This window comes from Canis aureus, chromosome 34 (assembly GCF_053574225.1).
Source record: "Canis aureus isolate CA01 chromosome 34, VMU_Caureus_v.1.0, whole genome shotgun sequence".
NCBI classification, from domain to species: Eukaryota; Metazoa; Chordata; class Mammalia; order Carnivora; family Canidae; genus Canis; species Canis aureus.
Genome location: NC_135644.1, coordinates 16,496,968 through 16,522,928, shown reverse-complemented (window position 1 = coordinate 16,522,928; position 25,961 = coordinate 16,496,968). Strand labels below are relative to the sequence as shown.

At 35.4% G+C, this 25,961-nt stretch overlaps 2 protein-coding genes across 13 annotated transcripts in view; one reads left to right on the top strand and one right to left on the bottom strand.

Annotated features, from left to right (window-relative positions):
* The window catches only part of PPIG (peptidylprolyl isomerase G), a 64,095-nt gene extending 41,814 nt beyond the window's left edge, over positions 1-22,281 (top strand). For 8 of the 10 annotated variants that reach the window (XM_077883112.1, XM_077883104.1, XM_077883108.1 and 5 more), the window contains 4 exons: positions 622-709; positions 3,475-3,611; positions 3,831-12,748; positions 17,342-22,281. In XM_077883112.1, coding sequence (XP_077739238.1) covers positions 622-709; positions 3,475-3,611; positions 3,831-4,938 — 1,333 coding nt within the window. In that variant the 3' untranslated portion in view covers positions 4,939-12,748; positions 17,342-22,281. The remainder of the gene's footprint in view (positions 1-621; positions 710-3,474; positions 3,612-3,830; positions 12,749-17,341) is intronic. The other 2 variants (XM_077883106.1, XM_077883105.1) reach the window with 2 other exon arrangements.
* Positions 8,328-25,961, bottom strand: part of CFAP210 (cilia and flagella associated protein 210) — a 41,242-nt gene continuing 23,608 nt past the window's right edge. For all 3 annotated transcript variants that reach the window (XM_077883115.1, XM_077883116.1, XM_077883117.1), the window contains 4 exons: positions 22,142-22,281; positions 19,525-19,717; positions 18,676-18,840; positions 8,328-11,522 (listed from right to left, as the gene is read on the bottom strand). In XM_077883115.1, coding sequence (XP_077739241.1) covers positions 11,178-11,522; positions 18,676-18,840; positions 19,525-19,717; positions 22,142-22,281 — 843 coding nt within the window. In that variant the 3' untranslated portion in view covers positions 8,328-11,177. The remainder of the gene's footprint in view (positions 11,523-18,675; positions 18,841-19,524; positions 19,718-22,141; positions 22,282-25,961) is intronic.

Here is a 25,961-nt window from a genome sequence, read left to right as displayed (position 1 = left end):
TCGTGCATTATAAGATTTTAGCATTCTTAACTTGTGGCAATAAGTACCAGTAGCACTCTCTAGTCCTTGGCAGTCGAAAAATGCTCCCATACTTTTCCAAATACTACCTACTAGGAATTGATAACATTGAAAACCACTGATTGTGTATAAGATTTTAAATTTATTAGTTTAGATCAGTAAAGCTATATTCTCCAGATTCATTTTATATTATGTTTTGATATTTTAATTTAAATCTAATTAGTATCTTATTAGTTTCAGAGGTATAGTGATTTATCAGTTGCATGCAACACCCAACGCTCATTACATCAAGCACCGCCCTCCTCAGTGCCCATTACCAAGTTACCCCATCCCTTTAGCAACCCTCCATTTATTTCCCATTAAGAGTTTTATAGTTTGTCTCCCTTTCTGATTTCATCTGATTTTATTCTTTCCTCCCTTTGCCTATGATCCTTTGTCTTAACTTCCACATATAAGTGAAATCATGATAACTCTTTCTCTGACTTACAGCATTATTCCCTCTAGTTCTACTCACATTATTGCAAATGGTAAGATTGCATTTTTTTTGTTGGCTGAGTAATACTGAATTGTGTATATTTTAATTTTCCCTTTGCTTCCTTCTAGTAATCCACCTAACTCCCAGCCTGCTTCATATCAGAGGCGACTTTTAGTTACTAGGTCTGGCAGGAAAATTAAAGGAAGAGGACCAAGGGTAGGTGATTCTTTTTCCCAGAAATCTTAATAATATTGCATTTATCGTAAATAATTTGATTGTTTCTTATATATTCTTTTATACATAAGTAACTAAAATTTAGATAGGGGTATTGAATTATATGTTCTCTTTTTATAGTAACTTCTTTCTGTTGGTACTTCCAGACTGAAAATACATGGGATGTAATAGATTTTACATCTACATGGTAAAAATGAGATGAGTATCTTTCTTGTGCCTCCTTGTTACTTCCTGATCACTGTATCTCTAATCTTTTTAAAAATTAATAAAAATTAACCCCGTGCTTATATTTCATCCTCTTTATTGGATCAGAATTTGAATATCTTTCTTGTGTTTTCAAGATTTCTTAGGAATGTGGCTATACTTGGTATATTATTTTTTCACTACTTATTTCTAAACCATTTCAATTTGTCTTCTACCATTCTGCTGAAAATAGCACTTGATACACAGTTGGCTACATGTCACAAAATCCAATAGGTCCTTCCAGCCTTTGTCTTACTTAATCTCCCTCCTTGTAATACTCTTTCCACTTGCTTCCATCCTATCTTCTTTCTGTCTCTTGGCCAGTCTATTTTAAATGTCCAATGCTACTATAACTGGCCCTTAATATAGTAGTACCTCAGGGTTCCAACTCTTATCCTTTTGATCCTTGGGCAGTCTTATCACTCACAGTTTCAGTGGCTACCTATATGTTGATAATTACCAAATGTTCATTTGCTATTCTGGTACCAAGACTTATTTGACAGTCAGCTAATTATTTAACAAACCCCTCAAACTCAGTCTAGATAATGTTGAGTATAAACACTTCTTCTTCAGACCAGGTGATCCTCCTTTAGGTTCCTACTTTCAGTTTTAGACACCACCATCTGTGCAGTTACTTATAGCCCAAAAATCATTTTATTTCTCTCCTTTACTACCTTGTATATCTTACTTATCACCAAATCATGTTTTCATTTCAACCTGTTCTAAATACTTTGAAATCCATCTGTTTCTCTCAGACTCCACTCCCACCATCTTAATTCAGTTTCCCTTTGTATATTTTCTGAAGTAGAAATGTCCTTCTAACTGTTCTCATGGCAGTTCTCAAACATTTTTGTCTTAGAATCTCTTTTTTACACTTTTACACTTTTTTTTTTTTTTTTAATTTTTATTTTTTTATGATAGTCACAGAGAGAGAGAGAGGCAGAGACACAGGCAGAGGGAGAAGCAGGCTCCATGCACCGGGAGCCTGATGTGGGATTCGATCCCGGGTCTCCAGGATCGTGCCCTGGGCCAAAGGCAGGCGCTAAACCGCTGCGCCACCCAGGGATCCCTACACCTTTTTTTTTTTTTAATGCAGAGCTTGAACTTACAACCTTGGGATCAACACCTGAGCTGAAATCAGGAGTTGGACACTTAACTGACTGAACCACCCAGGTGTTCCAGAATCTCTTTACACTCTTAAAAAATTATTGAGAACCCAAAAGAACTTTTGTGATTTGGGTTATATCTATCGATATTTTACAGTTTTAGAAATTATAACCAAGAACTGTTTAAAATACAAAAATGTATAAGCATACATTCCATTAGCTATGAAAGGAAAGATATTGGAAACATCACGTAGTCTCTGAAAAACTCCACTGTACAATGAGAGTGAAAGAGAAAAAGGCAAATGGCATGATATGATATAAAATCTTGGGATCCCCGACTACATTTTGAGAATCACTGATAGAATTCGTTCTCTAAACAGCATCCAAAATGTTCATTTAAAAATGAAAATGTCACTCCTTTGCCATCAGTCTTAGGCCATGTTAACAATTTTGGATTTATCCAATGAGACCTCATAAACTAGTCCTTGCTTGCCTCATCAGTATTATTTAGTATTACTTTTCCTGGCAGTTTTTGTCTTTAGCCATACTGATCTATCTTATGATCTTTTCTAAAAAAAAATGCAGTGTTTTTTCCCATCACAGGACCTTCAAATATGATTATTTCTTATGTTTCACATGTTCTTCCTTAACCATCCATCCTCACACTTTTACCTTTTCCTTACCCTAGCCTATGTAATTCCTCATGCATGTTTGTTAGTTTTTAGATTTTAATTATCATTTAACTTTCCCTGTACTAGGCCAGATCTCTTTGTTATATATTTTCTGAGCACTTTGTACTTCTTTTATACTGATTCTAATTGTAGCTGAATTAGGCTTGTTAATATTTGTGAATATATATCTGCCTATGGGTTCTCTTAGCCTTGTAGAATTCAATTCCAGAGGGGCAAAATTGAGATATGTCTTGGCTCACTAATGTTTCCTCAATACATAATAAAGTTGTTGGCCATTCCAAGAGCTGAGTAAATATTGCTTGAATAAATGAACATCTATGCCTTTACTCAATTATTCTCACAATATGGGATATTTGCTTTGAAATATCAAGAATACTTATTTCCAAATTGGAACTTGGCAAGTTGTAAGGGTTCTTGTAACTGTTATGCTCCAGTAGCATAACTAAAATAGGACAGCTCTGTGGAGAGGACAAGGGTGGCTAGAATTTATGAGTTTAATGCTTTTTATTTGGAATTTATAGTAAAGTGAATGTTTAAAGTATTTTTGCTCCACAGGTTTCATTCTTGAAAATTAGGAAATTTCCTTATTTTAAAGGGTATAGAAATATCAGACATTTTATTTGAACCTAGAAATGTATATGCTATAGCTATTGTAATGCTTTTATATTTTTATACATTAAATTTTTTCCCTTTTTATTTTTTTAAGCGTTACCGAACTCCTTCTAGATCCAGATCAAGGGATCGTTTCAGACGTAGTGAGACTCCTCCACATTGGAGGCAAGAGATGCAGAGAGCACAAAGAATGAGGGTATCAAGTGGTGAAAGATGGATCAAAGGGGATAAGTAAGAATTAACTATATTATTTCAAATGTAGTGTGACAAGTTTGGTTTTTTGGGTTTTTTTTTTTTTTTTTTTTTACTTTTGTACATAAAGTTTATTTATAGCTATTTAAATTGTTTCTGAATATTTTAAAGGATATAGAGTGCCATTTTGGCTAATAATGGATACCATTGTTTTCCTAATAAAATTTCCAAAAAAACTTTTTTCTCTTTATTTTTTAGGAGTGAGTTAAACGAAATAAAAGAAAATCAAAGAAGCCCAGTTAGAATAAAAGAGAAAAAAGTAATTGATCACAGGCATGTGTCTGAGAGTCCAAACAGAAAAAATGAAAAGGAAAAGAAAGTTAAAGATCACAAATCTAACAGCAAAGAGAGAGACATCAGAAGAAATTCAGAAAAAGATGAGAAGTATAATAAAAACAAAGTGAAGAAAAGGGCCAAATCTAAAAGTAGGAGTAAAAGCAAAGAGAAATCAAAGAGTAAAGAAAGAGATACAAAGCATAATAGACATGAAGAAAAGAGGATGAGGTCAAGGAGTAAAGAAAGAGATCATGAGATTATTAAAGAAAAAGAAAAGTCTGATTCTAAAGGAAAAGATCAGGAAAGGAGTAGAAGTAAAGAGAAGTCTAAACAGTTAGAATCAAAGAGTAATGAGCATGATCATAATAAAAGTAAGGAAAAAGATAGACGTGCACAGTCTAGGAGTAGAGAGCGTGATACAACTAAAGGCAAGCACAGTTACAACAGTAGAACAAGGGAACGGAGCAGAAGTAGGGACAGGAGCAGAAGAGTGCGATCTAGAAGCCATGACCGAGATCGCAGCAGAAGCAAGGATTACCATAGATACAGAGAACAGGAATACAGGAGAAGAGGAAGGTCTCGAAGCCGAGAGAGAAGAGCAACACCAGGAAGATCGAGAAGTAAAGATAGGAGAAGGAGAAGGAGAGATTCACGGAGCTCAGAGAGGGAAGAAAGTCAAAGTAGAAACAAGGAAAAATACAGAAACCAAGAAAGTAAGAGTTCACACAGAAAAGAAAATTCTGAGGGTGAGAAGAGAATGTACTCTAAAAATCGTGATCATAATAGCTCAAATAACAGGGAAAAAAAGGCTGAGAGAGATCAAAGTCCATTCTCAAAAATAAAACAAAGTAGTCAGGACAATGAATTAAAGTTCTCCACATTGAAAAATAAGGATGACGAGAAGACCAGATCCTCAGTGGAAAAAGAAAACCAAAAATCAAAGGGTCAAGAAAATGACCACATACATGATAAAAATAAAAAATTTGATCATGAATCAAGCCCTGGAACAGATGAAGACAAAAGTGGATGAGTGAGTTGTGTAAACTTATTTCCATTCTGTCTCAAATTTTAAGTTTTAGAGACTTGCTGATGAATCTCCTTTATGTTGTTTTCCTCTTTTCATTGTTTTTGGGTTTTATGTTTGTCCTTTTTTTTTTTTTTTTATGTGGACTTCATTGAGTTGATCTTTTGATAATCTGCAACCTGGATAATTTGTACTGCTAAAGTTTTAATAAACTTGAAATGAGAAAAACACTTTGGTGTAATACTGTGTGCTGTGTTTAACTATTTCATGTATGCATTTTTGTGTTGCAACAATCAGCCAGTAGCAAGTATGCTATTCTACATCCCAGTTTGTGTGATCAGCCAGTTCAAAACAAGCATAACTGATTGTTGGAATACATTGTTACAGAAGCTTGTGTTTCTCATGATTAAAGTATCTTTAGAAGCCACTAGATAGAAGAAATCTTGTATAGATTTTATGGTTGCATTTAAATAGAGGCTTGCAGCAGCTGCAGCTTTTAATTAAACAGAAAAGCAGGATCCTAATAACTTGAGATCTTAGGTCATCACTTTTTATTTTATAGTAATTTGTGCTTTAAAAGTTACTTATATTGCACTTCCTATGTTCTTTATAATTCCACTAATAGCTTGATTCATACTAATATTTTTCCTGACTAGTTTTGTTTCACTTAACTGTCTACAAAAATAATTGAGAACTTTTTTCAGCTGATATAGGATTAAGTTTGATTTGCTGTTATACAGCATCTGACAGGAACTATACCTTGGAAATTCAGATTGTAATTCTCAATTCTATGTTGCTTTTGGTCTCAAAAGATGAAATTTTTGCTTTGGGGAACATTGCGTTATTATTATTCTCATTACCTTTCTCTAAAATGAAGATATTTTTCTCACTAAAACATACCACTTGTGCAGGCCTTTATGTGATATTCTAAAAATTGTTAGTATTGACATACTAACTTCCGAGATTTCTTTTTTGGCCACTGATCTATATAGAGTTGAGTGTTAATTCTGCATGGTACTTGTTTTGTTTTTGTTTATGTTTTGTTTTTTTTTTAACTTAAGCTGGCTTCTCTAACTCATAGTAGTGAGTTTCAAATGGCAAGAAAATGCATCTTTTCTATATATGTATCACAATAGGGTATAGCATGTTTATGACTCTGGTTTCTTTCTATTCAGATGGCTTTATACCATTACTGTTAACATTGTTTTAGCTTGGCATGTGTAACATTGCCACATAGAGTAGAAAGTTGCAAAATTTGATAGCTTACGGAGTTAAACAATAAAAGATACCCAAAGTCCATTTAGAATTTTGTGTGTTGTATATTGCTATTTTTGTGATGTGTGGCCTTTTTTCCTGTAATTTCTCTTCTAAATAAAAAATAAAATATTGAACATCCAGCAAACAGAAAACCTTCCTCATTTGAGAAGAAATTTCAGAAATTAATAGTAGCCTTTAGAGTGTTTTGTACTTTAATATTTGTCAATGTAGTGTCAACTCTTTTACCAGGGTAGCTTCTTGGTAAATCCAGTAATTAGACTCAGTGCTGTTTGTACTGAGCAAAGCAGTGCTTAACATATTTCCCATTATTGATTAATACACTAATGACACATTTGGCATTGTGGTAGTTGTTTCCATAATGAATAATAGGTAATGATTATAAGATTGTTTGGAATATCTTGAAGCAAATATCCACAATGAAGTCTTTTCTAAATTTTTTTTCCTGATGATAAAAGTGATAGATGTTTATGATAATCTGGGATGATTGATTTCTTAGAGACTGACCACAAACCTACCTTAGGGATGATTGAACCTTGAGTTCCCAAGCTGTATATTCTGTTACATATCTTAAATTAGTTATTGTCTTAAATTCAGTAAATTGCATTTTAAAAATCTCGTTATAAACTATTTGAGCTTTAAGAAAGGTGCTATTTAAGAAAGGATTTCTAATAACAACAGCAAAAACCCATGCTAAGTAAAAATACTTATTACATGTTGTCTGATTGCAAAGCTTTACTAAGAATTATAGACAAGTAACCATAGGGGAAAAGTAATTTCTATAAGTAGTATTCTGTTGTGGTTTTCAAAAGAGCAACTCCATTCTAAGCATTTATAGACATTTAAAAACTTAGTTTTTACAGTAGAACAGATATAGTGAAGAAATTGAAAGATGACAATCAGGTAGATTTTATTTTCAGAATACAAAAAACATTTAGAAAATAATTAAACAGCATTAACTCTGTCGTCTGCCTTTGCATCAGAATAGCACATAGCTCAAACAGTCCTTTTATTACATTTTTTTTTTAGTTTTACTACATTTTTAATAGTTGTGTCACCTTTAGCTTTTATTTTGAATATCCTCTTTCCAGAAAGACGGCTCTTTCTTTCCTGTCAAATTGATTTTATAGTTCTGTCTGAGCTTATGGTTTACCTCAAACTATCTTTGACTTAATATCCTCTAAAGATATTTAATAGGTTTATTCTATTGTTTGGCAAGTTCTGAGAATTTTTTTCATGATTATTTCATTCTTTTTGGGGGGTAAACCATCTGCCACAGAAATTGACACTACAGAGAGATTAATGTTCAGTAGAGAATCTGCTGGATTGCTTTAAAATATTTTTAAATCACAGTTAATGAGTTCATAGAGCATTGTAGTTTCTAATAGAGTACCTTAAAGCCCTCACAGAAGTTTCAAAGAATGTGTCTGATAAATCTTTGTACAAGTATGATACTGATTCATATTGGCTTTGCTGAATGGCCTTTGATTCTTGTACCCGGTAGAAGGTATTAAACTGAAAAGTGAACATTTCTTAATAATGTAGAAAGGAACACATTGGGTTTCGGTATTTTGAGTAGTGATGTTAAAGGACAATTCTAATTTGTTTTCACGTTAGTATATGGAACAAGTTAGTATGGGTTTTTTTAGTATCTCACTGTGCTTTACTCCAGGTAGCAATTTTTTTTCATCACAATTTGAATCTTTTATAGTAAATTCCCATAGTAACTTGTTCCCTTTACCTTCACCAGAAGGTACTTTAAATATACATGATATATAGTTGATTGTTATAAAAGTACATAAAATGGGTAATTTCCTGTCTTCTGGTTATGCTTATTGTAATTATTCAGTTTAGTATTCATACATTTACAGATGAATAAACTCCAAGGATTATAGATTTATAACCTGTTTATTGTGAAAAGTTTTGTTGCAATAGTTAAAAATTAAACTCTAGAAGTGCAGCATTGACTGACACCTACCCATAGTGGGTTTCCCAGCTACCTTTAAAGGCTTCAGACATGCAAACTCTGGCCTGTGGTATGATACAAGAAGTAAATATTAAAAGAAAAATCACATAAATAAAAGTCCATCAGCAAGGTTGGAGAAGGGATTGTTGAGGGGTTTTGTCTTCAGGTATAGGAGGAGTTGTGGGGTTAAGTTGTGTTTCTGCCTTTTTTTTTTTTTTTAAAGCAAAGTCCTGTGTTACCAAAAGCCCATGCTGTGTATTTTGTTTTTTGTGTGTTTCTAGTACTTTGAAGGATTGATAAATGAATTGGATATTTGTATGTGGGGATGTTAAAAGTTGTGGCTGCTCTCTTTGTGGAAGGGATAAATTCAAATGAAGTTAATGCACTTCTTTTCCTAGCTCAAAAGTCACTGTGATGTATATTTTTTTAATGAAATTTAGGAATAAAGTTGTTGTCACAATTATATAATTAGTTTCAAAATGCTGCTTCTTTTATCATTAGTCTAGTAACTGTTAAAACTGTTTTCTGCAAACTGCATTTTACAGAATTTAAACTCTGAAACTATCAACTTTTATAGTTAAACATTAAATAAACTATAACAGTTTGTTTTGTATTTTTAAAATTACTGTTGTATTAGTTATTCAACCTTTATTTTTGTTAAAAGCTAAATAATGAAGATAAATCAACTAAAATATACTTTTATTTTACCCATGGGGATATAGAATTTGTATTAGGAAAAACTGAGCAAAGAGTTTTAACAATACTGAGCTGCTTTAAGAATTTAGTCAGCAGTGATGATTTCCAGAAGGTTTGGAGATAAAATTCTAATGTAAATGTTTAATCATAATGCTTCAGATTACAATGTGTCTTTTGCCTCAGCAAACTTAAGGTTAGATTTGGAATTTGCATTATTGTCTACTGGAATGCTACCATTTGCTTTTTAATTCCTCCAAATTTCTCAGCATTGGGAACACTGTATTATATCCTGTGCTTGCCAGTTTTAATATAACACTTAACATTGTAAAGCCATATCGATGTTAATTGACTTGTAAAAGATTGTCTAGTTTTGGTTTCTTGTTTGGTTTCATTTTTATTTAAATTAGATATATTTAGGGAAAATGCACCAACTTGAAAGTTAGTCACTGAAAGTAATATATGGTTAGATAAAAATGTTCTGACCATTCAGTGGTTTGTATGTGTTAACAGGTAATACTAAATTCTCGAATTTTGGAGTGTTTTTAAATGCTTTATTTAGCCAGGAGAATATGTAAAATGTGAGTGCTTCATATGAACTGTGTAAATTACTTGTGTATTAAAATACTTTTAGTATCAATTTGCTTTTTCCATTTTCATTGCTTTCTAGGTTTCCTTCTCAAACATCTTTCCCAACCTAATACCAGTATTTTTTTCTCTTTAAGTGCTGTTTGATAATTTTTACATGGTTTCCCCCTCCATACCAAAATACCTTAGCCACACATTTTAGCTATGGATTTCTTATATTGGAAAATTACAGCAGTTCTGTTTCCACTGTTCTGAGTGCTCTGCACTCAGTTCTTTACACGCAGTTGTTTTGTGATTAATTTTGAAACTTTGGATAGCCCTTTTGTTTTTAATGTGCTTACTTCCAGTAGAAAGACCAGCCCAATTAAAGGTAATTAATCAAACTGCTTACATTGGAAGAAGACTAGTAATGTCTTTAATTTTTGTTTGTCACTCTGATAAGTTGGTTATAAACATTTATGAAATGAACCATTTTGTAGAAACATATTTCCTGTTTTGTAATGTGAAGATAGCTTCATCCAAAACTAGTAATCACCCCTAAATAATGTACAGTACTTTCTAAAAAAATTTAAAGAAAAAAATCTATGGCGGAGGTTTCCTGGCTTATATTATTAGTTCATCGAGCCTTTGCATCCAGTAATTTTTACTTTATTCATTTGAGAAAAGGAGAGAAAGACAGGGCAGGAGCAGAGAGAGAAGGACAAGCAGACTCCTCACTGAGCAGGGAGCCAGACATGGGGTTCAATCCCAGGACCCTGAGAGCATGACCTGAGCCAAAGTCAAGGGTTGACACTTAACTGACCAAGCCACCCAGGCACCCCAGCATCTGGGTAATTTTTAACATGGTGGCAAAAGAATTACCTAACAATTTAGTAGCCCTGTGAAAAAGGAAAAGAACTTTTATTTCACTATTAAACACAGTTACCAATGGGATATGTGAAAATTATTGTACAACTCAAAACTTTGAGTCCTATTGGCTGCCATCACCCTCACAGTCACCTGTGTATCAAACTGCTCATATAACTATTTGTAGAGAAATTACTTCAGGTAACTTAAAAACTAATTTGCACATGTCTAGCAAGTTACACTCTACAAAATAAACTTTAAAAAGTTATAAATTCTGTAATCCTGTTAGTAATAATATTGGTAATGTTTGAAACTAAAAGTTAAGTACTGAAGGGTAATTATGTACATTTCTGCTGAAGAGAGAACTTCTTCCAATGGAATATTACTCAACTATAAAAAGGAACAAAGTACTGATAATGGTACAACATGGATGAAACCTGAAAATAATTGAAAAAGGCCAGACACAAAAGGCCACAGTATGATTCCATATAATTATATGAAGTATCCAAAATAGGCAAATCCATAGAGACAGAGCCAATTAGTGGTTGCCAGAGGCTATGGAGAGAGAAGTAGGAAGTGACTGCTTAGGTTCAGGGTTTGCATTTGGAGCAGTGAAACATTCTGGAACTGGATCTGGTAATGGTTAATATTGTGACTAAATGCTACTGAAAACTTTTTTAAAGGCTAAAATTGCACTATGTTGTGTATGTTATCAATAAAGGAATTCAAATTATTAAACTTTGGTAGTGAAGAATCCATTAGATATACATAATTGCACTTAAAAGCAGATTTATTAAATTATAAGCATAAAATTGACTTAATTGTAGCTCATATTAGCTACAACTTAGTCCTCTCAATCTTAAAAATAAACTTTTTTCTACCATGTAAAACCTAGTCTTCCCTTAGACTTTTGAAAATTACTGTATTTTGATCCCTGAGAGTTATAAAAAGGAAGCTGGACTCCAGTGGTATCATTTGCCTGGTAACTGGGTCTTAATCCACCTCTGTCCACAAAAACTGGTCCACGGCCACCTCCGTGTCCTTCCTGTACAGCTTTTACAAGAGGATAAATATATTTATTTGTTGATTCAGACTCAAGTTCAATTACTTCTCTGGCATAATCTTGGAATTCCTTCTCCTTTTCAGCCACAAGTGCTTCAGCAAGTCTGTAATACTCTAATTCTGCTTGTTTTTCTTGCTTTGCATTAAATTTATTTTTGGCCTGTTTGGGAAAGAAAGAAAATGCAAGGTCATGGTGGTGAGATCAATTTTCTAAATATACATAGCATTTGAAGTTGCAGACATAATTTTCTAAACCTACTAGTAGGTGACAAGTTCTGACTTAACTACACTTGGCCCTTGAACAACATGGGGGTTAGGGATGCTAGCACCTGGTACAGTAAAGAATTCCTATATAATTTTTGACTTACCAAAACTTCTAAAAGCTTACTGCTGACCAGAAGCCTCACTGATAACATAAAGTTGACACAATTTGTATGCATATATGTGTTATATGCTGCATATACCTTTTTTTTTTTTTTTTTAATTTGGTGGGGCATATTTCTAGGCTCTGGTTGGCTCATCTGCAAGGTTTTCAAATGGTAGCAAATCTCCAGAAAACTTTCCAGTGTATGTGTGTAAAAAGAATCCATGTGTAAGTGGACTACCACAGTTCAAACCTGTGTTGTTCATGGGGCACCTGTATATACTATAATTTCAGAAATTCTCCCATGCTTCTCAGTCCTATGCTCAAAGCAGTGGCTCAGTGGCTATATTGCATATAGCCTTATGCAATGACATATCTTCAAACAATATAGCAGTGTAGTGAAAAGCATGAACTTTAGGTAAAAATCAACTGAATTTAGAATCCTGTTTCTAGGGGAACTTGGGTAGCTCAGGTAGGTTAAAGGGTCTGCCTTTGGCTCAGGTCATGATCCCACATCCTGGGATCAAGCCCCATGTTGTTGGGCTCCTTACTCAGTGGGGAGTCTGCTTCTCCCTCTCCTGCTCCCTCTGCTTGTGCTCTCTCTGTGTCAAATAAAATCTTAAAGAAGAATTCTGTTTCTACCATTTATACAAAGGTGTACTTTGGCAGGTATAGAAGACCTACTGATCACTGTCTCCAACCCATCCACTATTTTTTTTTTTTTTAAGTACTTTCCACACCCAGTGTGGGGCTTGAACTCCTATGACCCTGAGATCAAGAGTGGCATGTTGTTCCAATTGAGCCAGTCAGGTGGCCTCCCCCGTCCCCAATTCTGAAGGAATGTACTCAAATCCACTGTTCTACGACAGTCCAATATACCATGTGATCCAGCCACATAAGATTAAGTTAGCAGTGAATATCTGAACTAAATTAAACCAATTGCATTTTCTTTTTCCAGGAAATTTGAAGTTGTAGTAAGCGACATTTATCAATGTAGGCTGGTTGATCTGGAACTGGGTGGAGTAAGTACTCTTAAGCAATTTACCAAAAGCCAATTTACATCTCACAATTTTCTCTTATAACTCTATATTTGCAAAAACATTGTTTGTTTAACTAATTAGATAAGGTGATTTTAATGAAATCCAACTGACAACTTTTTGTCTTAGCATTTTAAGAAATGCTGTTTGTCAAAAATTGAGTGATTCTACTTATGAATCCATTTAATATTCATGAAAATATTTTCCTAAATCAGTAACCAACACATAAAATGGTAGCCCAAACCTGATAACTACCATACGTTGAAATTTATAAATAGAACAACCATAACAATATGAAATACCGTATTTTTATTAGTGCTACAATTCATAATTAAGGTTTTGAGAGACAGCAGGCATGAGTGGGGGGTGGGTATAGAGGGAGAGGGGAAAGCAGACTCACTGCTGAGCAGGAAGCCCTATGGGGGACTGGATTTCAGGACCCTGGGATCATGACCTGAGCTGAAGGCAAGATGTTTAAATGAGCCACCCAGGTGCCCCAAAGTTAAGGTTTATGTGCTTAAAAAAAAAACAAAAAACAAAGGCTATGTGCTATTTGTTGAATTGGTAATACAGTATCAGGAGTTAGAAAAAGTAGAAAATGACCTTCAAAAAGACTGAAAAAAAAGAAAAAGCTAAAACCACTCTCATAAAAGGTAAAATGCAGGAATTTGGGAACTTACAGAACAATTGGAATACGTCTGTTTGGTAGCAATTTGTGTAAGATATAAGGAAACAAGGGGAAACATTTGAAGTACAGAAAGGAAGTGACAGTGGAAGGGATGGATCACATAATGCCTCAATTTTGATATGCATTAAGCATAAATAGATTTATAAAGGAACTTCTCTTTTTTTCTCAGCAGAGAAATTTTTAGAGTTTTAAAAAGTTTTTATTCAAATTTAATTAACATGTATTATTGGCTTAAGAGGTAGAGGTCAGTGATTCATCAGTCTTATATAACACCCAGTGCTCATTACACCACATGCCCTCAATGTCCATCACCCAGTTACCCACCCCCCACCCCCTCCTCTCCAGCAACCCCTAGTTTGTTTCCTATGATTAAGAGTTTCTTATGGTGTGTCTTCCTCTCTTGATTTCATCTTGTTTTATCTTTTCCCCTCTTCTCCTATGATCCTCTATTTTGTTTCTTAAATTCCACAAATGAGTGAGATCTTATGATAATTGTCTTTCTCTGATTGACTTCTTTTGCTTAGCATAATATCTCTAGTGCATTCACATTGTTGCAAATGGCAAGATTTCATTTTTTGATGGCTGAGTAGTATTCCATTGTGTGTGTTATTCCGTTGTGTATGTGTATATATATATATACATATATATATATTCCACATCTTTATCCATACATCTGTTGATGGACATCAACATACCCAGTAATGCAACTGCTAGGTCATAGGGTAGCTCTGTTTTCAACTTTTTGAGGAGTCTCCATACTGTTTTCTAGAGTGGCTGCACCAGCTTGTATTGCCACCAACAGTGTAAGAGGGTTCCCCTTTCTCTGCATTCTTGCCGACATCTGTCGTTTCTTGACTTGTTAATTTTAGCCATTCTGACTATTGTGGTATCTCACTGTGGTTTTGATTTGTATTTCTCTGATGCCGAGTGATCTTGAGCACTTTCTCATGTGTCTGTTGGCCATTTGTATATTTTCTTTGGAGAAATGTCTGTTTATGTATAAAGAAACTTTTAAAGTACTGTTTTAAATTCCTAAAAATTGTAACAGATGGGGGTAAAGTAATAAGCATCTTTAGAAGATTCTAGAGAGCTAATTATTTTGAATATTGGAAAATAAAAGGAAAGAATCAACTATTCTGTCTTTTCTTTAAAAGCTGAACCTAAAAAAAAAAAAAAAAAAACTGAACCTCAAGGAAACCAAACTGGGTTTTTTTTAAATTTTTATTTATTTATGATAGTCACACACACACAGAGAGAGAGAGAGGCAGAGGCATAGGCAGAGGGAGAAGCAGGCTCCATGCACCGGGAGCCCGACGTGGGATTCGATCCCGGGTCTCCAGGATCGCGCCCTAGGCCAAAGGCAAGCACTAAACCGCTGCGCCACCCAGGAATCCCCAAAACCAAACTGTTGATCATGAAAAGTTCTTTGAAGACTTCAAATGAATATAAGAAGAAATGAGAGATTATCAATATCTTGTCACCTCATGAACCAAGAGATCTAAACAATAATCAAAGGCTGTTCATGTCACAGAAAGTGACAAGTCATTATGTGCCTTCTGATGCGAGTATACACCACCACATACGAGGAATTTTAACCAAAAAATTTGAATCTGTTTCTGACCTCAACTGGATTTTACCTGAAATGCAGGAAACATAATAAACTATACCACAAGGATTCAACCATAAAAGTCCAGACTATAGTAATTCCAAAAACAAGCAACCCTATAAGCCATTAAATCCCCAGCTCAAGTGGTGAAAACTTACAGGTCTGCTGGACAATGATGTTAGAATCCATTTAGATTGGGTAGCAAAGTAGCTAGAAATTTAAGGGGAGATTCTGGGAGTGAGATGGGCATAGAAGGGCTGAAATCATAAACTCTATGGACATCTTTGACTCACATTGATAAACTACACGTTCACACAGGAGACCCCAGGGAGCTTAGCAAAAATTAAAAGTCTGGAGGAGATTGTGAATTTGATGTTCTTAGGAATAACATCTTCACCAATAAAAAAAAAAAAAAAAAAAAAAAAGGAATAACATCTTCAACCCACACACAGCTTGTGTAGCAGGGGTAAAAGTATTATTGGCTTAACATCACTGAATTAAACTTAAACTCCACCCACATTATTGGTTGACTGTCAAACTATCAATCTGCTGAAAGCCACAAATAAAGAGAAATTTTTGAAACCAGCAAGAGGAAAATAATAGATTTAGGGGACCAAAAATATGATTAACAGCAGATTTCTAATTATAAACAATGAAAGTTAGAAGACCATAGAACAATATATTAAGAGGGCTGGGGAAAAATGGTATCCAGTAATTTTATACCCAATTAAATGAAGACAAAGACATTTCCACAAACACATAAAAAACGGAAATAATGTGGGATGCCTGGGTAGCTCAGTGGTTGAGTGTCTGCCTTTGGTTTAGGTCATGATCCCGGACACCCGGGATCGAGTCCCACATTGGGCTTCCTAAATGGAGCGTGCTTCTCCCTCTGCCTGTGTCTCTGCCTCTCTCTGTCTCTCATGAATAAATAAATAAAATGTTTTTTAAAAATGGAAATAATTTATTGCTAGCCCACCTATGCTATAATACATGCTAAAGGAGTCTTCAGATTGAATAGACATGGCCAATAAACATGAAAAGATGCTCAACATCACTAATTATTAGGGAAATACAAATGAAAACCACAAGAGAAATCCTCTTCAAGCCTATTGCTATGGCTATTATAAATAAACAACAAAACCATTAACGACAAATCTAGAACACAACAAATGTTGAGAATTTGGAAAAATTGGAACCTTAAATATTACTGTTTGGGATGTTAAATGACAGAGTGTTCAAGAGAAAACAGTATGGTTATTTAAGGGGGCACCTGGGTGGCTTGGTTAAGCATCTGACTCTTGATTTCAGCTCAGGTCATGATCTCAGGATCCTGGGATCCAACCCTGGATAGGGCTCTGTACTTAGTGCCTCTGACCCTTCCCCCACTTGCACACTCTCTGTCCTGCCCCCTGCTTCCTCTTTCTCACTCTCAAAATAAGCTAAAATCTGGGGCAGCTGGGTGGCCCAGTTAAGTATCTGCCTTTGGCTCAGGTCATGATCCCAGGGTCCTGGGATCGAACCTAGCTTCAGGCTCCCTGCTCAGTGGGGAGTCTGCTTCTCTCTCCCTCTGCCTCTGCCTGCTGCTCCCTCTGCTTGTGTGCTCGCTCGCTCTCTCAAATAAATAAGTAAAATGTTAAATAAATAAATAAATAATAAATAAATAAATAAATAAATAAATAAATAAATAAATAAATAAATAAAATCTTTTAAAAAGAATAGTTCAGTGGTTCTTTAAAAAGTTAAACCTAGGGGATCCCTGGGTGGCTCAGCAGTTTGGCACCTGCCTTCAGCCCAGGGCATGATCCTGGAGTCCCGGGATCGAGTCCCACATCGGGCTCCCTTCGTGAAGCCTGCTTCTTCCTCTGCCTGTGTTTCTGCCTCTCTCTGTGTCTCTCATGAATAAATAAATAAAATCTTAAAAAAAAAGTTAAAACTTAGAATTACCATATGATCTGGCATTCTATTTCTGTGTATATAGACAAAAGAACTGAAAGCAGGACTCAACAGATATTTGTATACCAATATCCACAGAAGCATTATTGCCAAAAGATGGAAACAACCCAAATGTCCACTGATGGATGTGTGTATAAACAAATGTGGTATATACATACAATAGAATATTATTCAGCCTTAATAAAAAAAAAAGGAAACTCTGACATACACTGCAACAGAGATGAATCTTGAAGATATTATGCTAAGTAAAATAATATAGATACAAAAGGACAAATATATGATTCCATTAATATGAGGTACCTGGAATATTCTTTTTTTTTTTTTAAAGGTTTTTATTTATTTAATCGAGAGAGAGAGACAGAGACAGAGACAGAAGCAGAGACACAGGCAGAGGGAGAAGCAGGCTCCATGCAGGGAGCCCGACGTGGGACTTGATCCAGGGTCTCCAGGATCACGCCCTGGGCTGTTGGCTGCGCTAAACTGCTGAGCCACCCGGGCTGCCCTGGAATATTCAAATTCATAGAGACAGTAAGTAGAATATGATCAGGGGCTGGGAGAAAGGGGGAAGGAATGAAAAGGAACAGAATTTCAGTGTACATGATTAAAAAGGTTTGGAGATGGGTAGTGGTAATAGTAAATGCACTTAATGGCCCTGAAGTGGTACCGTGAAAAACGGTAAATTTTATGTTACATATATTCCACCACGTTGAAACACAATAATAAGAAAACAACCCAGGGGCGCCTGGGTGGTTCAGTCAGTTAAGTGTCTTAGGAGCCTAAGTCAGTTAAGTCAGTTAAGTGTCTTAGGAACCTTAGGCTCCTGTCAGGATTCTAGGATCCTGGGATCAAGGACCAAGTTGGGCTCCCTGCTCAAGGGGGGGCCTGCTTCTCCTCTCCCTCTGCTGCTCCCTCTGCTTGTGCTCTCTCCCACTCGTCTCTCAAATAAATAAAATCTTAAAAAAAAAAAAAACTCAGTTGAATAATTGGCAAAAGATTTGAATACATATCTCCTAAAAGAAGGCACACAAATATCAATAAAGGACATGAAAGGACATATCGTTAGTCATTAGGAAAATGCAAAACAATACAAGAAATCACTACACTAGAAATAGTTAAAAGATCACAAACACAAGGATGATGAGGATGTGGAACAACTTGTCCTCGCATACGTTGCTGCTAGGAATGGAAAATGGTATAGCCATTTTGGAAAAATAGTTTTAAGTCATAAATGATTGCACACCAGGTCCTCTATACATGTTCTAAAATCTCTGGCACCCCTATTCACCCCAACTCTGAAACCTATGAGATCCTAATCAACATTATCTCTGGGCTATAGTTATAAAGAGGGGGAAAAGTAAAAGGAAGAAGGTAAGCATCATGGCCTACCATATGCATTTGCATTTTTTTTAATATTTACTAAAGCCTAATAGACACTGAAAAAGGATAAATATTTGTGCAAAAGACATAAACCTAGTATTGGAACTTCATACAGATAAAAAGATAAATGAACTCTTCATATTTTTAATATATTTTATTGTGTCATAACTATAACGATCATCTGATCTGATTTGACAAAGGAAACCACCTGGGAAACAAAACCAGCATAAACTCTACATTACATATTTATTGTTAAAATAAGTATAAATATTTAAGAATAATTACCATTTGCTGAATATGGGCATCTCGAACTTCTCGATGTTCTTTATCAGCTTTGCGTTTTTTCTCCTTTTCATGCTCCTGGAAAATCTGATCTGCTTTCATGATAGCCAGCAATTGTTCTTTAGCCTCTAGTTTTCTCTGTCTTTCTTCTTCCTCTTTATTTTTCATCTAGGTGTTAAAGGGCAAAGGGAAAAAAATTTTTTTTATCAACCACTGCTCTCTAATAAAGCATAGTTAGAAAGCTCCAAGCAGAAAGCCAGGAGCAATGCAAAGCAGAAAATTACATACCCCTGGGCTGATTCCCACATGTCCAGTTTACTTTGGTTTTGTTTTATTTCTAGACCAACAGGTAACATACAATGAAACCTGAGTGATACTGGTTTAAAAAATAAATATAGGAGCAGAATAGCAGGATCTTTCCAAGGTAAAAAATGAATTGCGACAATGTTTATAAACTATCTAACTTAAATGTTATGATGGCCAATTATGTAGGATATAAGGATTATCTGAAGGATTAAGAAATAAGGAAATGCAATGGGGTAATTTTTATTTGATTGGTCTTAAAAAACATTGAAATGTATACTAAGTGAATAACAATTTTTGCATTTTAGATGGCTCTGAAACAGAAGAGATTATTATTTTGCATCTATCAATATCTTACTTATAATTGACTATCATGTGATCTGCTAGAAAGTAAACATGGTCTAGTTTCAAGAATATAGGAAGATAATTCATACGTTGTTTCCCAAATCTTTTCTAGGTTTTTATCCAGCAGAGGGAGTGGAAACTACAATGGAAAGGACTTAAATTTGTTTTTTTTTAATTTTTATTCATCATAATTGAATTGCTTACCACAACAGCTCTATATTCTGCAATTGCTTTTAATTCTGCTTTGTTTTTTTCATATTTTTCCTTTTCTCTTTTTTCCCATTCAGCCTCAGCCTCTGCAATATCTCTAGCAATAATCAAATCTTCATTGTCAAGTTTCTCTTTTATTAGCTCACTCAGGAAGTTATTTATTCTTTCTCTCCTTTCTTCCATTAGCCTATAACAAAATAACCATCACTTGTTAAATCTTCATGAATAGATTTATTTTGGAGCGAATATAATTTCATTAGAAATTGGATCTTTTATACTCTTTTACAAGACTAAAAGGAGCCCCACTGCTCTTTCTATGTACTGATTAAGTGGAAACTATTTTTAATACTTTGTTTAGAATAAAGTATCTTTTAAAAATCCAAAGGGAGTAATGCATATAATATCTTCTGTATGTATGTGCACATGTGCACGTGTATGTGAAGAAATAAAGTATTAAAATTCTCACAGTGAAAAAATTTTCAAAGTACTTTGTCAGATACCCTCCTTACTCTATCATTGGAGGCTTAGGTTATAAAATAAATCAAAGGCCTTTCTTTCAATGAAATCTCAAAATATCAAGTAAAAGTTATCAAAATCCTGAATAAATCCATCCTCTTACTATATAGCCTGTTTACAACTTATTAATAGCACTTTATTGACTTCATCTATTTATATGAAGGTAGACAACTATGTTTTTACACTATGAGATTCCTGAGGTCAGAGAATGGGTAAGTCCTCTCTCTAGTTCAGAGCCAAGCATGGTGCCTGACACATAACAATAACTAGGTTATTTGTTAAAAGAATAGGGGCATTTTCGTTTAGAGTAGGGCAAAAAATACTTTTAAATTTAGATGCGACAGATTCATTAATTTATTGAGTGAATTTGTAAAGCAATGTGGGAGAAACGATAAGAAAGGACACAGTGCATATACCAAGGAAATCACAGTCTAAAGTGGAGAAGAGACATTTATGCAAATAACTATAAACACCAAAGGGTGATATATGCCATGAGAAAGCTAGAAAGTGATATAGGCAGATGAGAAAAAAGGAAAGCTTCATGGGAAAGGTGACATTGCATCTAGACTTTCAACAATATTCCTAAACACTTTACTGATTGCCAGCTATGTTCCAGACACTATTCCAGGTGCTGGGGACACAACAGTAAACAAAAACATTAAAGATCTGTTCTTCTAGAACACTCTAGCTGGGGTACAGTGATAGTGAACAAAATAAATAGTTAAAATAGTGCTATCTCTCGAAATGAGGAAAAAGAAAGCAATTAAGTGGATAAGCAATGTGGGGGCGGGGGGTGGAGCTGTAATTTTAATTAAGGTAGTCAGTGAAAACCTGAATGAGAAGACAACATCTGAGTAATGATCCTTTTGAAAGAGTTTAGGGAAGTCAGCATTCCCCAGAGAGGATCCAGTGTGAGTGATGAAGAGGCAAAGGAAAGAATAGTACAAGATGAAGTCTCAGAGGTGAGGCTGGGGTCAGCTGGCAATTAGGATGGTGGAGAGCCTTATGGGCCTTAGTATATACTCTACATGTGATATAAAGCCATTGGAATGTTCTGCACAAGGAAAAAGTAGGATCTAGACAGAAACACAATGTGCTGCAATTGGCCCCCTCTCCTCTCCTACCTCATCCCAAACTTCTAAGGTAAGAAATGACCTCCATATCTGATGGACATTTCATTTTTAAAATCTCACTTATGGGTGCCTGGGTTGTGCAATTGGTTGAGTGTCTGACTCCTGGTTTCCACTCCGGTTATGATCTCAGGGTTGTGAGATCGAGCCTCCCGTTGGGATCCATGCTCAGTGCAGAGTCTGCTTAAGACTCACTCTCCCTCTGTCCTCCCCCTCCCACTCTCTGTCTCTAAAATAAATAATAAATAAATCCTTAAAAAATAAAATTTCATTTAATCCCTCTATTGATGTAATACCAATGACTGCTCTCTTCTTATTGAGACTCTCCTTTCTTGTTTCTCTGATTTTCTTCCAATTTCTGGAAACTATTCTTTGATCTTCACATGATCTTTTCTCCATTTGACCCTTAAATATGGGCTTCCCAAGGGACTATGCCACTTTCATTTCTTACCTACTCACCATAGGTGAGGTCACCTGTGTCCACTGTTCTAACTACCTACCATCTATATATCGATGGCTCACAAAGGCATCTCCAGCTCATATCCCTCTCCTATAGCAGAGATTTCACTATTTCCAACCATCAACCAGATAGACGTTCTTGATATTCCAAGGGAACCCTAACTTTGAAGTCACATCACTAATTCCGAGTTATATATAATGACTTTTTCTTAAAAAACTATTCTCATATCACTTCTGATTTATAATAATTTCAAATAGTACTTTATTAATTACATCAATTTTTTAAAATATTTATTTATTTATTTATTTATGACAGTCACACACAGAGAGAGAGAGAGAGAGAGGCAGAGACACAGGCAGAGGGAGAAGCAGGCTCCATGCACCGGGAGCCTGACATGGGTCTCGATCCCGGGTCTCCAGGATCGCGCCCTGGGCCAAAGGCAGGCGCCAAACCGCTGCACCACCCAGGGATCCCCTAATTACATCAATTATTTTTAAAAGGTTACCTGTGTGTTTCAGCTTCTTTTTCTTTCCCCATTTGTATAAGACGCTTTTTTGCTTTGATAAATTTCCTAATCTTTTCATCTTCCTCCTCTTGCTGCTGCAGTTCTACGGCTTTGATGATATTCTTATCATTCATATGTTCCTTGGGGGGAAAATTATGTATTATCCTATTACAAAGAAAAATATCTTTTGACATACGAGTATCTAACAAGAACCTGTCAAATGGTCATAGCTTCTGACTCAGTTATTTCTCTCTTGGGAATTTATACCAAAGAAACAATCAGAGATACACATTAAGCTTTATGTACCATGTACTTTATCTCAAAGTTATTTATTAGAGTGAAAAAATGGAAACAACCTCTAAATCTCTAATAATGAAGAAACAGTTAAATTATACTCTCAATGATATGGGAAGATACAAATAATATAATGGGGAAGTGGGGGTGGAAGGAGAATATAAAACACTACATAATAGCATATTTCAGTTTTGCAAACATATAGGGACAAGTTTATAATGTATATACTACTAGAAGAAATGTATCAAATGTTAACAGTTATCTCTAGGGTATGAGATTATATATGTGACTTTTCATCTTAATGCTTTCCTGTATTTCAAATATTTCATTTCTTTAAAAAATGTAATTAAAAATAATTCTAGGGGGAACGTTGGTGGATCAGTTAGGCAGCCAACTCTTGGTTTCAGCTGGGGTCATGATCTCAGGGTCCTGGGATGCAGCTCCAGGTTGGGCTCCCTGCTCAGCAGGGAGTCTGTTTCTCCCTCTGCCCCTCCATTCTCTCTCTCTCTCTCTCTCTGTTTCATAAATAAATAAAATCTTTAAAAATAAACAAATCTTAAAAAATACTATAATCATAAAAAATACATTAAGTGTTTTCATTGATTTTCATTTACTGTTTAATTAATATAGTTATATGGTACACAGTATAAAATGTCCTTCCTTCCCCCATCCAATGTCTGCCTATATTCCTAATTCCCCCACCAGACTTGATCACTGTGAATCAAGTTTCTCGTCTAGACTTTCTTTTCCCACATACACAAAAAAAGATATAGATACATATTCTAACAGAAAATTTTAATATGGTTCATTATTTTTCAAGACAAAAAATAAAAATTTGTTCATATCAGCATATATCCACGTCCCCATTCTGAATTTGTTATCATAAAAATAGGTGCCTTTGAACACAATAGGCTGGATATATAGATATATTAGTGTATTCAGTTACTAGAAGTAGAAACCAATTCAAGGTGAAAGATGCAATGTTTAATCTTCCCATATATTTATAACTCAGGGTTTACTATTGCCTAGCATTCTTAAATACTCTCCTATTTTATGTCTATTACTTTGAAAAGCCCATAATCTGGTTAAGAGAAACATTAGTCAACACGAAAACCTAATGCCAATGTCAAACTGTTAAAAGTGACTAATTTTGGATGATTTCTTTTCCTGATTTTTTCTACGTTTATTGTAATGTTTATACAGATTTGTTTTTGTTTTTGTTTTTTTTTAAATTTTTTTTATTTACTTATTTATGATAGAGAGAGAGAGAGAGAGAGGCAGAGACACAGGCAGAGAGAGAAGCAGGCTCCATGCACCGGGAGCCCAATGTGGGATTTGATCCCGGGTCTCCAGGATCGCGCCCTGGACCAAAGGCAGGCACTAAACCGCTGCGCCACCCAGGGATCCCCAGATTTGTTTTATAATAGGAAAGAACAGACTTAATTAACACAAAGTCAATTCTCATCTTTAGAAGTTGAAAGCCTCAGCTCAAGGTTACATAGCTAGTTAGTGGCAGAGTTAGCATTCAAAGGTCTGTCCCATTCCAAAGTGTCTTGGAGAGACAAAAATATTGCATCCATGAAATAAGAATAAGATTTTAGGCTAAAAGGAACAATAACATTACAGGTAAAACTCTTACAAATTAAGACTTTTTTGGTAGCTAAATTTATTTTTTTAAGATTTATTTATTTATTTGAGAGATTGTGAGTGAGGGGAGGGGGGGAGGAGCAGAGGGAGAGGAAGAGAGAAAATCTCAAGCAGACTGCACTGACTTGGGGTTCAATCCCATGACCCTGAGATCACGACCTGAGCTGAAATCAAGAGCCATATGTTTAACCGACTGAGCCTCCCAGGTACCCCTTGGTAGCTAAATTTAAAATTCAATACAAAGTTTAAAAGACAAAGTTGAGAGTAACTCTCAAAGTCAAATAAAACCCCAAAATGGCAGGAACAATTAATTGCCTACCCACGATTCTTTCTTCTTTTCTGCATTAGTAACAAGACCTAGATTTTGTTCACAGTGGAAACATGCTCATCAAAAAAGACTATATTTCCAAGCTTTCTTTTCAGCTAAGTGTTACTAATTATGACCAACGAGATTAAATTTCTCTTTTAATTTTTATTTATTTTATGATAGTCACAGAGAGAGAGAGAGAGAGAGAGAGAGAGGCAGAGACACAGCAGAGGGAGAAGCAGGCTCCATGCACCGGGAGCCCGACATGGGATTCGATCCCGGGTCTCCAGGATCGTGCCCTGGCCCAAAGGCAGGCGCCAAACTGCTGCGCCACCCAGGGATCCCTGACCAATGAGATTCAGTGGGAAACTTCTGAAATATTCTTTAGAAGGAGAATAGATAGTTGGGCATCCTTTTTTGTCCTTCATCTTTTTTTCCTTCTTGCTGCCTGGAATGTGGATATGAGTGGAGGAGCTCCAACAACCATTCAGGGTCATGGGGCAACTTTGAGGACAGAAGCCATCTACGTTCCAAGAATAGCAAAGCAAAACAAGAAGAGCTGTTTCAGTCCGTATTGATTCTGAAGTTGCCATATCAGCTTTGGAATGACTACTTCTGTGCTTCAAAGTTTTAATTTCTTTAAGGTATTATTATCTTTGAATTTCCCTTAAAATGAGGAAGTTTTTGGTTTTTTTTAAATTACGACATCAATTCAGAAAGTCCAATGTGTATCAGAGGGGTTCTAGAACAGAAGAGACAAAATGGAAGACTATACAAGAAATAAAGTAAGATGGGGCAGCCTGGCTGGCTCAGCCGTTTAGCGCCGCCTTCAGCCCAGGGCCTGATCCTGGAGACCCGGGATCGAGTCCCGTGTTGGGGTCTCTATATGGAGCCTGCTTCTCCCTCTGCCTGTATCTCTGCCTCCCTCCCTGTCTCTCTCTCTCTCTCTCTCCCTCTCTCTCTCTCTGTGTCTCTCATTAATAAATAAAATCTTAAAAAAAAAAAAAAAGAAAGTAAGAAGGGACGCCTGGGTGGCTCAGCAGTTGAGCGCCTGCCTTTGGCTCAGGGCGTGATCTCACGGTGTCAGAATCGAGTCCCACATTGGGCTCCCTGCATGGAGCCTGCTTCTCCCTCTGCCTATGTCTCTCCCTCTCTCTGTGTGTCTCTCATGAATAAATAAATAACATCTTTAAAAAAAAAAAAAGTTTCCAGAATGAAAGGAATATACCTCTCCAGATTGAATGCATCAACTGAGTGCTCAGCAAAATAATAAAAAAGAACTATATCAAAGTATGTCATGTAAAATAAAGACCCAGAAATCTTTCATAAAGAGAGGGAAAGAAAAATAAAATACAACAGGTCACATAAGTAGGCTAAAGACCCTAAATGGCAACATATTTCTCAATAGCATTACTGGAAGTCATGAAACTATGAATACAAAATTCTGAATTCTGAACTAGAATTCTGTATCTAGTCAAACCATAAAGCAAATATGACTTTAAATGATAATCTTTTCAAGTAAGAATTTTAAAAGTTAACCTTTACCCCTTCTTAGAAAGTTACTCGAAAGGG